Source organism: Acartia tonsa, chromosome 8 (assembly GCF_053477335.1).
Source record: "Acartia tonsa isolate MP-2025a chromosome 8, ASM5347733v1, whole genome shotgun sequence".
NCBI classification, from domain to species: domain Eukaryota; kingdom Metazoa; phylum Arthropoda; class Copepoda; order Calanoida; family Acartiidae; genus Acartia; species Acartia tonsa.
This window is the reverse complement of record NC_137267.1, coordinates 2,024,929-2,040,534: the sequence shown is the minus strand read 5'-3', so window position 1 is coordinate 2,040,534 and position 15,606 is coordinate 2,024,929. Positions and strand designations below refer to the sequence as shown.

Below are 15,606 nucleotides of genomic sequence, written 5' to 3'. Positions count from 1 at the left end.
CGGTAATGACCTGTACATTCAGCCGTTTGACAGCTAGCAGCCTTTAAAATTCATAGATATTTGGAAATATTTTACCGTGAACTGCAGTTGATCCAAATTATGTGTTGAAAAGTTTGGACAAAACAAGTTAGTAGTTAGCAATTACAATTCAGTAAAAGTGTTTAATATCATGAGCCAACGAATAAGATAACATGGATATAATACTTTGGATACCAGTGTAATTTACAGCCCAATGTACCCTCTCTCCCCGATAAATTGCATTTGATTTATAAAACATCTTGATACAAAGTGTAATGATGTTCGTCTTCCCAACCCTTAAGATTTTGATTACTAAAGGACCTATTTGGCTTTTATCAAGAGAGGTATCTTAAAAGACAAAATACAAAGTAGAATGATGTCTGTCTGTCCATCCGTCCCTTAAAATCTCGGTAACCACTGAACCGATTGGATTCTACTCTTTAGGGAATATACCTACTGGTCCTGTGGTGATTGAGTTATGTTCCATTTATTTCCGAAAATAGATAATTGATAATAAATTAATGTACACCTCTCTTAAAATTATTACTGAAACAAAATAACGTAGTTACTCTACAATTAGTTTATCGTCAAGAGTGTCCTTTCACTTATACCAGTAGACCTGTAATATAAACTAGAGTTTCTACATTGTAGCTAATATTATAATATTTATGTCTAGAGTGTCCTTTCACTTACACTAGTACAGAGACCTATATAATATAAACTAGAGTTTATACTTTGAAGTTAATATTTAAAATTAGCAAAAATACTTTGGAAATCTAATAATCAAATTAAAAATTTGGCTTATTCTATTTTTTTTAAATAATCGTATTTTTTCTCTTTTGTATTCACATATCCTCCCATATCAAACAAGCTTTTTATGAGAAAAACGCAAAACCCACTGAGAGCATTATAACATAACACTGTTGTTTAATCTTTCCATCTATCTATTACCTTTATCTATCTATCTATCTTTGTATCTTGCTCTATCTATCTATCTACTTCGTAAAGAATTGAATATGTAAATTGTAAATCGACATATTATTACTTGGATGTGTCACAAGATTTTCATGTTCCATAATAAAGTGATACTCGTAGCTGGCTAAAATAACAATTCCTCCCATCCACACCCTTTATCCTATTCACTCCCCTTTTACTGGATGAACGAACTGACCAATGTATGATGTCCATATTAGGAAGCTTGAGGACGACAATTTTCCCCTGTCAATATTCCACAATTGTGCCTAATAGTATGATTTAGAAAATTTATATTTTGATGCAGTTTGACTGAATAATAGTATTTAATAATTAAAATTTAAGTTTAAACACATCAATTACATAATTAGTTAATAAATTCTATCTATCTATCTAAATATATAAAGATAAATGCATAGATTAATGAGATTTTTAGGGTAGACATTTAAAAGCAAAAATAGGCATATATACACATAGTTGTAAATGTTCAATTGTTCGTCTCATACGTTAAGCTTCGCTATTATTGATGTTGTCATCCTTTTTCATTGTGTAATCACTATATATAGAAACTAACGGCTTTGCCCCAAGCGGTTTGATCAACCTATTTTTGTGTTATTTAAATTTAAAATGAAAATATAAAGAACATTTTTTTTTTTTTTTTTTTTGGGGGGGGGTCATTTCTTGGAGGATTTGGGGGTGTCCCAACCCCCAAGAAAATAGCTTAAAACCATCACAGGACCAGTAGGTATATTCCCTAAAAGGTAGAGCCCAATCGGTTCAGTATTTACTGAGATCTTATGCTTCAGACAGACAAACAGACATCGTACTACTTTGTATTATAGACTAACGGCTTCGCCCCTAGCTTCTAGGGACTTTGCCCCAAGAGATGATAAAAAAAGTTATGGTGAAATTCGTAAAAAAAAATATAAGGACCAAGGAAATCTTCTACAAAAAAAGACCAAGGATATCTCCTACAAAAAAAAAGAAAAAAAAATGAAGGGGGGATTTTTTTTTTTTTTGGGGGGGGGGGTAGGGGGTGTGCCACCCCCTCAAGAAATTAGCCTAAAACCACCACAGGACCTGTTGATATATTCCCTGAAGAGTAGAATCCGATCGGTTCAGTGGTTACCAAGATCTTAAGCTTCAGACGGACGGACGGTCAGACATCAAGCTACTTTGTATTATAGATAGCGGTTGAGGTAGATAGATACCTAGAGACAGTGGCTAGTTGTTTATGGGGTAAAAATGTCAATAAACCGAAGGTTGGATGGGTCCTTGGGGGGACTAAAATGGGGAAGGGTTGACTTTCATGGGTGTAAATACAAAAATTATCCCGTCTAAAACAGCAGTTTATATTATTGATATTAAAAAAGATAGAAGGCGAATGCTATTATAAAAAAATTTCTTTATTTGATTTCATTTGATAGATTTACCTATGCTTTTTTAAAATTTCGTTCCTTTATGTACAAAAACACTTCAAAACGAAGTATTTTTTACAAGTTTGTATACACGTTTTTCTTTCTATGAAAAAGGTGGTACAGGGTAGTAGTTAGAATAGTAAAATCAACAAGAATAAAACATTCATAGCAATAACTAGCAAAGATAAATAGATCATGGATAAACAAACGGACAATGGGAAATGATAAGCATGACGAACAGACCTGCAGCCAGAGTATATATACGGGATGTTTTTTGGTACAGGGAATCTTCACAATAAAAATATTTTTTGCATCTCAAATAGAAGCCGAGAAAACTAAGTTTCTTTTTAAAAATTAAACAAAAATTTAAATAATGGAGTCTTTTAGCAGACTCAACACAATACAATAATTAAGCTACTTTAGTGTTGGTAGACTAATTCACAGAGAAGCTTTGCATTAAAGAAAAAAATGTATTCATACAATCGGAAAATTGAAGGTGTTGCTTTAAAATTGCAAGATATTAAATAAAATGGAAGTTTAGTTACTAATATTTTCATATGCTACGGCCCTAGAGGCCTCTGGTGGCACTTTAAGTGGTTGGGAGTTGAATTCGAACCCCCCATTTTAGGAGGTTATTTATTTTCTCATAAACCTTCACAGGGCTAATGAGAAGCTACACTGTTAAAGAACCCTATAGATTCAGTTCTTGGAAAACCTTCCTTAGAGTATAAACATACACATATCCCGTTATTTTTATATAAGGATACATTGAATTTCGGTATTATTAAACGTCTCATTCGAAATATACAGGGTGGGGCAAATAAGACCGGACAAACTTTAAACGGCCATTGCGGCAAAACTACTTGACCAATCAGGACGTTTGACCACACTATAAAAAGCTTAGGTAATGACCTTTTAGCACAAAAAAAATCTTTGGACGAAGATGGCCGTGTACAACGAGCTGGCCGCGCATATGTTCAACAAGGCAGATTCCAAATGCGCCGGTGGTTTAATCTGGATTCTCGACTAGGGCCCACTAAATCTGACCTCAGCCTATCTGTAGGTGAGGTAGAGTTATGTAACTTGCTGGGGATACTGTTAGATACATAAGTAAGACACTAGAAAAGACTAGAGCTCTCTATCTGAAATGGCTTGGCCAAAGTACTCCAGCAAAGTAAAATGGGGCAGATTTTTAGATGTAAAACACGTCAAAAACCGTGAAAATTCGTGAAAATTTCTCGGTTCTTGACTCCAGGGACCCATATTGAACTTTAAAACTCATTTTAGACTATGGGTTGCGTTGACAACCCTAGATGAAACTTCATGCTATTTCCAAAAAGGTAAAGAACGTCGTTCTAGCTCAACTGTGGTCCAAATAAGAGCCTCTGTGTATAAGGGTAGCTTGAAAGTTGGGCGAATTTGGATCCTGCGGTTACTCACATTCTTAAGGAAATGTGGCCTCCCAGCAGCCTGATCTAAATTCAATGGACTTTTGGGCCTGGGGCTACTTTGAAGCATGCTCCAATAGACGTGCCCATACCACAAAGACCTCCCTCATTGTCACTATCAAGGAGAACTACGCCAGCTTGGACAGGTACATTTTGACCTGGACCTGCCGGCGGTTGAGGAGGCGGGTAGAGGCGGTGATTAAGGCTGGCGGCGATTTTATTGAATAATCTAATAGTCATATACCTATTTTGCTTGCCAGTTTTTAAAATTCAATAAAATCTTTAAAATTGACGATTTTATGTTCATTTCTTTAGAAGTTAGAATTTGTCCGGTCTTATTTGCCCCACCCTGTATATTTGTGTTAGCTACGACTCTAGTCCATAGCTTTAATTGATTACATACTTTAATTTAACCCTTACAGATCGGGCCCCAATTCCCACCTTAATAGATCGGGGGGGGGGGGGGGGGGGGGGCTCAAAGAGCCCCCCCTCTATCTCGGCTCCTGGTAAAGATAAAGACGTAAAAATTTTTTCTGGTGGTTCATGTGTATTTTTAGAGAAAATTACTTTTTCTAGTCATAGCAGTCAGACCGCTTCTTAGCCGCTTTTTAGCGGCCAGCCGCTAAATTTTAAAACAGCTGTAGAGCGGCAAATTTTGCAGCTAGGATGACCAAATTTTAGGACGAACTTTTATTTTTCATAACAAAAAAATTACTTTTTCTGATCATCGCCGAAAAACGGCAAATAACGGAAACCGCCATTTTCGGCGGTTACGGCGGTAAAACGGCGATTGGCGGCGCAAATTAATATTTTTATCTGTTTATTATTGCTCAAGGATTTACCAAAAAAAAATTATAGGTCTCTAGCTGTAATAGAAGCCACGATATTCATGATATATGTCTGTAGTAAAAGCCGGACAAAAATCGGTCATAAAGTCTGTCAGGGAGCGGTCAAACGGTCATAACACCACTTTTCTCAGATGGTCATTGATATTTTAGGTTTCTACCTTATACACAAAAGTCATAATGTAGAAATTAAGATTTATTTAGAATTTTTTCTAATTTTTTTTGCTACCCAACCGACTTTGACCGGACACCACGACCGACACAGACCAGATATCCTAATAAAATCATCTTGCCGATGTATAATTACTAAACTTAAAAAGTCATGAAGTTACAGCTCTCCATCTTACCTACAAAAAAAATGAGATTGAAAAAACTAGAGGGGGGGGGGGAGCTCTTTGAGCCCCCCCCCCCGATCTGTAAGGGTTAAGTAAGTAGATTTTTTTAGTTCGAACGATCACATTCTGTACATTGATGCATTAGTGACTTATAATATAATGTATAAAAAATCAAGGACAATTATGTATATTAGGTATAATTAGTAAATATAGGAATTTTTGTGATAATCTTGTTAGTTATTAAAGTAAAAGAATAGAGGGCTATGAGATATATATAGCTCTGCCCACGAAGCGAAAACCTTCTTTAGATTTTTAGATCTTTGAAATGAGCTAACAGACGATAAGGGACTGCACCACTAGTGGCAGGTAGTTGTCTGGATTATACATAGATACTTTATTCGTTATTTAACTTTGGACGTACTAACGTAAATCCTATTTATATGTAAGCTGTGCTTCTAATGTAATAATGGGGAAATAAAGGTAAAAATTCCCCCAAATTGATAATTACACATCAATTGACAAATACAATGTATCTATTCAATAATTTAACTTATTCAATGGATAGATAGATAGATAGATAGATAGAGAGATAGATAGATAGATTAATAGATAGATAGATATATATATAGATAGATAGATAGATAGATAGATAGATAGATAGATAGATAGATAGATAGATAGATATATAGATAGATAGATAGATAGATAGATAGATAGATAGATAGATAGATAGATAGATAGATAGATAGATAGATAGAAAGATATATAGATAGATAGAATTATAGATAGATAGATAGATAGATAGATAGATAGATAGATAGATAGATAGATAGATAGATAGATAGATAGATAGTTAGATAGATAGATAGATAGATAGATAGATAGATAGATAGATAGATAGATAGATAGATAGATAGATAGATAGATAGATAGATATATATAGATAGATAGATAGATAGATAGATAGATAGATAATTATGTTTTACAAGAATAACTATGCTGTAAATGATGGGATGTAAAAATGTTTTGATTGTCATTGCACTTCTTGAGACACTCAGCATCAGAAACTTGGATTATTATTCTAACAAACAAGGATTACAACATCCATAAAAGCAAAGCTTAACAAATCATAATTCAAGACAATCAAACATTTACAAAAAATAGAAGAACAAACGATTATAATAATCAACTTTTTTAAAACTAAAATTCCGGATAAATCTATCTACATTATTTTAATACAGGATGCTTGAGATGAATATACTAACATTTAAAAACATGATCATACATACTCAAATTTTACATTTATGCCTAAAGCCCCAAGGAATCATTATTTCAAAGTAGCATTCCTAAGGGTTTTGATAATCTTCCCACAAAAAGTTAGACTTATATCTGACATAGAAGCTGAGAAAATTTCAAATCTGTCAAGTAATTTTGACCAATCAAATATGAACAATAGAAAAAAGCGGATGACGTCAACAAAATAGAAAAAGAAAATATAGATAGATAGATAGATAAAAAGAGAAAGAGAGAAAAGGAAAATAATAATTGGGGTGGGGTTAACCTTTCAATATCTGCATTAAGGGAATCTTTTATGTACGCAAAAAATATATGACATTTCTTTGGAGCCAAAATAACACTAGGGTTCTCACAATTATTTGATAAAAGAAAATATTATGAAAAACATTACTTATAAAGTAAAATGTTCTTGAGACATTAGTGACATTTAACTTAGGGGAAAAAAAGACATTTCATCATTCAAATGATTGTCTACAGCTTTATTATTCTACAATATAAGTTTAGACAAAAATACAGGATACATAATGCAGATATACTTACATTTTATAATTTGATTATAAAGATATTTTACTCCTAAAATAATACTTAATCTTCCTAGATATCATTATCCGAAAATCAGATAAATAAAATCATAAAAAATATTTAGGTAAAAATTTCAATATATTTAATAGTTGCTGAATTTTTAATTTACTATCTGGTTACAGAAATCACTGAACAAAGTTTGAATGTGATAGGATTTTTAAAATAAAAGCTATCATCTATGTATATATAGAAAGACAGATGAACGAACAGACACTGTTTATAAAAAAAAACTTTGCTTTAAAAATCAACATTTGTCATTGACTTAAATTCTAAAATTTTTAGAATCAAGTAGGTAAATTAACCCTTAACTGTCGGGGGGGGGGGGGCGTTGAACGCCCCCCCATCCGTTTTTTTCTATCTCATTTTCTGTGTGTAAAAGATAAAGAGCCCAAACTGCTTGACTTTTTAAGTATGGGTATGACACATAACTGAGAGTTGGAATTTTTTGAATATCTCCATCCTGGCGGGCACAGGATGCCAGCAAACCTGGCAGGGTCATCCAGGTAAAGAACAAAAATTTGTTTTTGATTTAAACAAAGCATTTTATCTTACCAAAATACTAAAATATCCTCTAGTAGTACATCCTCATATTAAATACAGGTGTTCAAGTCAATTTTAGGTTCCAGGTATGATCCTGCAGGTCCTGATCCTCCAGGTCTCCAGAAATCTTTAAAATGCTCCTGTGGCCGCAATTTTTGGCTTAGAGACTTCAAATTTTAAACTTAAGCTTGTCTTACATGTCTACATAATGCATTAAAATTTCATAAAGATCCGCTCCGTTTTCCCGCCGACCGCCGACTGCGGTGGCTGTCAGCTGCCAAGTACAGCTGCGGCTGCTGAAACTTATGTTTTGATATTTCAAATATAAAATTTAAATACAATAAACATTTTCTGCAAAAAAAAATTTCTTCTAGCTTAAAAAAAAAAAAAAAATTACAGCCATTTGAAATTTTTAAGTAAAAAAGGACCTAAAAACAAAGGTTGTTAAATAAAAGGGTGAAGGAAGCGGAAATTGACCTTGACTTACTTAAGGTCGGAAATTCACCATAACACAGGGGACTTGCACAAAAAAAATTAGCCCTCTAGCTCTAATAGGAACTGAGATAATGAGGGGAGGCGTTGAACGCCCCCCCCCAACTGATTAAGGTGCGGCAAGGGGCGCGACTGTTAAGGGTTAAATTGATTGTAATACTTTTCCATTATAATTATGTTGATTAAAGATAAAATGAGGTGATATCAAACCTCTTTTACTACATATGTAGTGAGTGAATGTAAAGTCTGTATATTGAAGATCTCTTTAAACCACATGATCCTTTGATAATTTATACAATACCTTCATTCCAATTCTAGAATTATTCTTGCTACATTTAACCTATTAAAAGTGGATGAATTATATAAATATATTTTCTTGTTTCAATTAGTTTTTCCCTCTCACAAATAAGCTTTATCTTAGACCTGCCTTTATATAAAATTTTTTGAAGTTATATATGCATATTATTACCATATTATAAAAAATCTTAAGTTTTTTAATGTCCAGTTTGTCAAAATACCAAATTCCATCTAATTATTTCTTAGTTTGTATAGGGAAAAAACAAGTGGTTGAGTAAGATTCTTTGATTTGTTATTTCCTGAAAAACTATTTGAATATAAAAATCTAACTGATTAACCAGTTATTGTTTTCTATTATCAGGTAATTAAACAACATAAAATTATAATATTTTATCCATGTGTATTATATTTAGTTTCATGATTCAATGTGTTTCATTTTCCTCTATCGTTCAAGACAGATTAGGAATATTTAGCACCATTATTAGAATCAGAAGAAATATTTCATAAAAAAATTTAAGAAAAAACAACTTATTTCTGGATATTTTTCAAAATTTAATCATTATTTTTTTGTATTGGCACATGTATAGAAAAATACATATTTTTAGTAATACTACTATAGAAATGAGATAAACATTTTTTTTATGCTTTTAAAATTTTAATTTTCATAGTTTTGCCTTTGTTGAAATAGAACATAGCTAAATGTACAACAGAGCATAAAATATCTTTTTTACTCAAACAAAAAAAAAAGTGTGGGGTAGGCAATTATCTCAAAAGTTTGGAAGGGACCAAACTAGTATTATATATTAGCACCCACAGCATTAGTAAACGAAAGCAAGTCTGCTTGCTGTTGGGGAGGTGACAGGTTAGAATCCACACCGTGTTATACTAGAGACATTAAAAATGATACCTACTGCTGCTAGGTCTAGCACAGAACATGAATCTAATAGTAAGAAAAGCGCAATCATTACCAATCCCAGTTGGATGTTACTTAACCTATTACCATGAGTGTTTGAGTATTGCATCATATAGCAAGCATATGATGCTCTAGATATTCCCTTTAAATTAAAATAGAATCCCACTCCTTTGAGGTAACCCATTACAAGTGCAAAAGGGGAAGTAAATATTTTATTTCACGATATTTGTTACAAGCCTAGCAAGAAAACTATTGACAGTGCATTGCAAGCAGGGGAAGGGGGAGAATTCTTAAATATTTCTTGCTTAACCAGGAATAAAGGGATACATATTGAACTCAAAAAAAGGATTAAATCTTTTATAACAAACTTACTCATAAATAATATTTTTGAATAGTAGTTAGTCAATATCAAAGATTTTTACAAAATTCTGGTACAAAATAAAATTAATTGTGTTCAACTTACAATTAAGAGCACAACTTACCAATCGTAGAATTCCTGAAAGGGGAAAGGGATTGTAAAAAGAAACTTTTGATAAGCCTTGGTTTTCTAAAATTATTACTGGAAGGTCAGGGAATATTAAAACTTTGTTGACAATACATTCTTTATAGTTGTGTAGCCACTCCTAAATACTTATGTCCATTCTTTAAAGTTTTCCTGCTACACTTTAGAGGTACCAATGTACGTACGTCCATTCATTTAAAATTATTAACATCTAAAATCAGGAGTCATACAGGGTTTTAAAGAGATAAGACAATGGACATTGATGGATATACAACCCTGATAATGATAAACAACGGAATCCCTTTCTCTAGAGTAAAATTGCTAAATTTACACAACTAGTTTAGAACTAATTAATAAAATTCAATATGAGCTATCAATTACCAACATTTTTAAGCCAGCGAATAATAAATAAAACCATTGGTACCAGTGCAAATTAAAGTCCATTTTTCTCTCCCCTCCTTGGTCATATGCCTTGATTTTCCAGTTTTTTAGTCAATGAAAATTTACTGTGCTACAATTGGACAAAAAAAGTAATCAATAAACAATACAAGTATAATTATTTATTTTAAAAAGTATTATGTAACAAACCATTTAAAATCATTCATAAATAGAATAAATCGTTTTATTTATGTGAACATGATCTAAACTAAATTTATAAAAGTAAAATCATTAGAATGTATTTGCAGTTATGAAAAAAAGTTTTTAGACAATTAATTCTATTAATAGTTTTAACTAAATATGGTACACACATCAAAGACAATTTCCAAAAATAGCAAATCATTATAATACAAAATAACAGTGAAATTATTGGGCAAAAAGTTTGAAATTAGTTTGAACGAACCTATCAAATTTCAATACATGTCCCCAACATTTACCTTGCAACAGATGAATTAAACTATATTCAAAACTTTGGGTACCAGTATCTACGGTCCAATGTTCCTTTCCTTCCTGACAATCTATACTGCAAAGTAAAACGATGTCTGTCTGTCTGTCCATCTGTATGTCTGTCTGTCCGTCCGTCTGTCTGTCTGTCCGACCGTCCGTCCTTTAAGATCTCGGTAACCACTTAACCGATCGGATTCTACTCTTCAGGGAATATACCTACTGGTCCTCTGGTGGTTTTAGGCTACCCTTTTTTTGTAGGGGATTTCCTTGGTCCTTTTACGTATTTCGTCCAAATTTTTTTTTATCACCTCTTAGAAGCTAGGGGCGTAGCCGCTAGTCATACATAAATTATCACGAATGTACTTTTTTAATAACATGGTATTAACAAAGATGGTTAAAATTTATTTATTTTTATTTTAAAAATCGTGGAAAATTGTCGATGTACTTTTTTAAAAACATGGTATTAACAAAGATAGTTTAAATTTTTTTTTTTATTTTAATATTTGTGGAAAATTGTCGATGTACTTTTTTTAAAAACATGGTATTAACAATGTTGGTTTAATTTTTTTTATTTTAATATTCGTGGAAAATTGTCGATGTCATACACGATTATTCAGTAAGTCTGAGAACCGGTTTTAATCCAGCGGATATGAATGAGTTTTAAGGCCATAGTGAAAAATTTATTCTAAAGATTTCAATATTTGATTTCTTGCTTTGCTGAGGACCATAAACGCTTCTGCTGTTCCTGTAGCCTAAAAAAATAAATAGGTTGATAGATTTTATAATAAAACTCTTGTAGGGAATTATTCTATATACAAGTAATAAGGTGTTTTGTCGGTAGATTAAGTGATTTTGATAACTAGTGAACCAATTAAGTTCTACAGGGAAGCTTTATTTAGGTACCGGTATGGATTTATGCTATTTTTATGCCCTTCTCTACACCTCCGAATACCCTAATGCTAGCGGTTCTAGGTAGATAAGGACTTAAAACAGGTTTGTTTTAAAAGCAAAGTTTTTTTTTTAATTTAGGATTCAAGAGTTAAACACTTAATTTTACTTCATTAATAATATGATTTAAACTTAAATTTGTTCATCTATCCTCACTTTCTATCTATCTATCAATCTTCTTAACATATCTATCTATCTATTTCACCGCATTGACTTATGCACTGCTGCTGCAACCCATAAATTTATCAAACATTTATATTAGGCTAACAAACACAAAAAGGTGTAGAGAGTAAAAAAAAGAGAGATAGGTAGATAGATAGAAAGAGAGAAAGATAGATATATAGATAGATAGTTAGATAGATAGATAGATAGATAGATAGAGAGAAAGACAGATAGATAGATAGATAGATAGATAGATAGAGAGAGAGAGAGAGAGAGAGAGAGAGAGAGAGAGAGAGAGAGAGAGAAAGAGAGAGAGAGAGAGAGAGAGAAAGAAAGAGATAGAGAGAGAAAGAGAGAGAGAGAGAGAGGAGAGAGAAAGAGAGAGAGAGAGAAAGAGAGAGAAAGAGAGAGAGAAGAGAGAGAGAGAGAAAGAGAAAGAGAGATTATAAAAGAATAGAATAGAAAATAGATAAGACAATTAAGAAAAATACATTTGGAACAAATGCTTTGATTTTCTAAGAGTTAACCCCTTCTTGGTTATACTCAATTTGATTATTTCTAAAACTTTTCTTCAATTCTTTACTACAAGATTATAATAAAGAGACCAAAACGATATTACACTGTGACACTTTAATTATACAACAATCTTAGGATTTGTTTCTTTTCCATCAGGGAGGACTGTAAAATATACTGGTACCCAAAGTTTTATAAACTCTCATTCGTTGCCTTAAATCTCGACTGGACGGAACATTAACAATTTTAATCAAAGTGTTTATTTTGTTTAGTACATCAATACATCATTTATTGTCTTATCCTTTTAGATCCCTGCCCTGGATGCATCAGAGCGACAGATAAATCGCCCCCAGACCAAAAATGGATGCAAAAAGTAGATTTACTTTCACAGATAGATTGATAGATAGATAGTAGTAAGTCAGATAGATTGATATTTTTGAACAAATATTAGGTAGAAACAATGATGTGTCTACTAGATATTTAAAATATTAACTATTCTAAACCCTAAACGTATCGTATTTCGAGAAAATTTGGAAGGGAATTTAGAGATATGAAAATATTGAAATTGGGGAATATTTATATACGTGTGCAAGAATTCTATTTCAAAAATAGGATATTTATTCCCCTCTCCCTTCGTTCAAAAATACATCCCTATTTCTATTTTTCTAAATATTCAAATTTCTTAATATTTATATACGAAGTACTTGGTAAATAAATAGAAGATTTTGAAAAATAATAAATTTTTACGTTTTATATTTCTATTTCGAAATAAATCACGCAATCTTAAATTAAGTATGTTCGTTAAACAATTCCGAAATAAAATTTACTAGATATATTAGACTTTTAGGTTCTTTCTATGAAATTAATGTGATGACATAATTTCCTTACTCCAAAAAGTCTACCTGTTAAGAATACGACATTTTAGACGTCTTACTTTTTTCATTGCTTTTTTTACAGGGTAAAATAAAAATTCTTCCTAATATTAAAAAAGGATAATTTTGCATTACGTAAAAAAAGTATATAACGATAATGAAATATATTAAAGTTAACTTATAATAGTTTGTAATTGTATTTGTAACAATATATTTATAGATTCCCTGTTATTTGATATCATCCGTTTCCGGTGTATGCTGTTATATCAGGGATAAATATATACACAAAAATTCCTCCAACAAATTTTTATTATTTACCGTGGTCAAAACATATTAAAAAATCTTATTTTAAAAAATGTAAATATAACAAAATAAATTATATTGAAGTTTCTAATTACCCATGTACATTTCTACCTCGTGCACCTCGTGCACACACACATAGTTCTTCAGTCCTTATTTGAATTTCAGAGTGTATTGACACGTCATACTACGCGTTAGTTAGATACAAAGAAAAGTGAAAAATAATAAAAAATTTAATATTCAATGTGAAAACTTCAAATGGAATTATATTAATACAATAAAATAAAGTGATAAATATTATTTGCATAGTTATAAAAAAAAGAAGAAAGAAACAAAGTCAAGTGTCAACACAAGAAGATCTAATTCTGTACTGTCGTCCGAAAAAAATTATTGTAGTCTATTGTTTTGTGTGAATGTCATAAGAGTACATACACGTCAAAATAATAGGCTATGTTTTCTATTTCGGAAGGCAGTACACATAATCATTTACTGTATATTAAGGTAAGGATTTTGTAATAATTTGTAAATATAAAGTGATAAGTCTGTTCGTTATAACTTAATTATTCTTATTTTGCCTTTTGGTAATTTCAATTTTAAACGCACAGATTTTATACTGTGAATAATTCGGCAAGCTCCATACTTTGTTTTTAATTATGTTTATTTTTTATTTTTTTATATCGTTCCAAAATTACAAAGTATCGGGTGTGTTTTATCGATAAGTCTTACCTAAAAATATTGAATCCCTGTGTTCGAAAAGAATTTCCGTGCATTTTTTTACGTCGTTCAGAACGGCTCGGCTCCACATTAGTTAAAAGTGAGTTTTTACAGTAATAATATGATTTAACGGTCTATTTCCTTAAATTAAACTTAAAAACCATATGTTACCAAATATACACACATCCGCAGCCGTATTTCTAGATTCGGCTCCGCGTTTTTTTGCGTTGAAACTCGGTTTTAAATGTACGCTCATATTAAACCTGATTATCAAGCTGTTTTTAAACAAATTTACTTACAATTTTGCTTAGACTCTTATATATTCGCATTCTGATAATTCAGTTCTGACATTAATGTCCGTATTTTTTTTACATTTTAACAACAAATTTTTATGTGACCTAATTATCCGATTGGTCTGATTTTTGGTTTACTGATGTTTGAATGTACAATAATATAAGCGAAGCGGCAAGTACGCATTTTTATTTTTTTCCATCACCCTTTAATTGAAATTCAAATTTATTTTTGGATATTTAGTATTTACTTTCATTTGATGTCCAACTTATTTACTCTAGAACCTCGAGCAAGAGACCATCCACGCATAAAGACACAAGACAAGTATGATTTGAGTAATGTTTTTGGCTTCGCTACTTATTGATTATTCATCCTTGTTAAATTAAATAACAATACTGCAAAAAAAATAAATATATCAATAAACAGTTTTTTGGGTTTTATTACAACATTTATTTTATAGCATGGGTAGATGCACTTCGTGAAACTACCCCTTTTAGTTTTTTTATAACATTATTAAATATAAAATGAAAATATTATTATTACCTAATGTTATCACTGGGGGTTATTTTTTTTGTGGGGGTCCCCAACCCCTCCTTTTCCTCCAACATTACCGACCCTGGAGTGCAACTGAAAATTAAATAAATAAATAACATTTACCTACCCTAAGATAAAAAGTTACTGTAAAAATACAAAGGAACCCACTACTTTTCATAATCCCATTTATTATAATTTTATTAGGGGTATGCATTTGAGCTTAATAGTAAATAAAAAGTAAAAATACGACGAAACCCACTAATTTTATAAGGGGTAGTTTCACGAAATGCATTTGAGCTTAATAAATAAACTTCGTGAAACTACCCCTTTTAGTTTTTTTATAACATTATTAAATATAAAATGAAAATATTATTATTACCTAATGTTATCACTGGGGGTTATTTTTTTTGGGGGGGACCCCAAACCCTCCTTTTCCTCCAACATATCAAGGTCAACCTCATCCAAAAAATCGGGTATGCTTGCATCGTCGATCGTCTTACGTTCACGCAAACTACGAGTACGCGTAACTGAAGAGTCAGGCATAGCTTGGACAACCTCACTGTCAATATTAATAACAGTAAATAAATTAGCCGTTAGAGGCTGGATATTTCAAATTGTTTTTCAATTTATACTTAAGTTTCATCATTCATTGGTAAGAAAAGTTAAAAATTATATTTCAAGTTTTAGAAACCTATTTTTAAGAAAAGTTACATTTGAGATGAATAGAAT

The 15,606-nt window shown here is 31.5% G+C and overlaps 1 protein-coding gene across 1 annotated transcript in view; it reads right to left on the bottom strand.

The window, feature by feature from the left end:
• Positions 1–11,160: 11,160 nt before the first annotated feature.
• LOC145325804 (dnaJ homolog subfamily C member 27-like) overlaps positions 11,161–15,606 on the bottom strand; it is a 31,226-nt gene continuing 26,780 nt past the window's right edge. Inside the window, exon 13 of the mRNA XM_080168763.1 lies at positions 11,161–11,295. Within this exon, the coding sequence (XP_080024889.1) occupies positions 11,224–11,295 (72 nt within the window). The 3' untranslated portion in view covers positions 11,161–11,223. The remainder of the gene's footprint in view (positions 11,296–15,606) is intronic.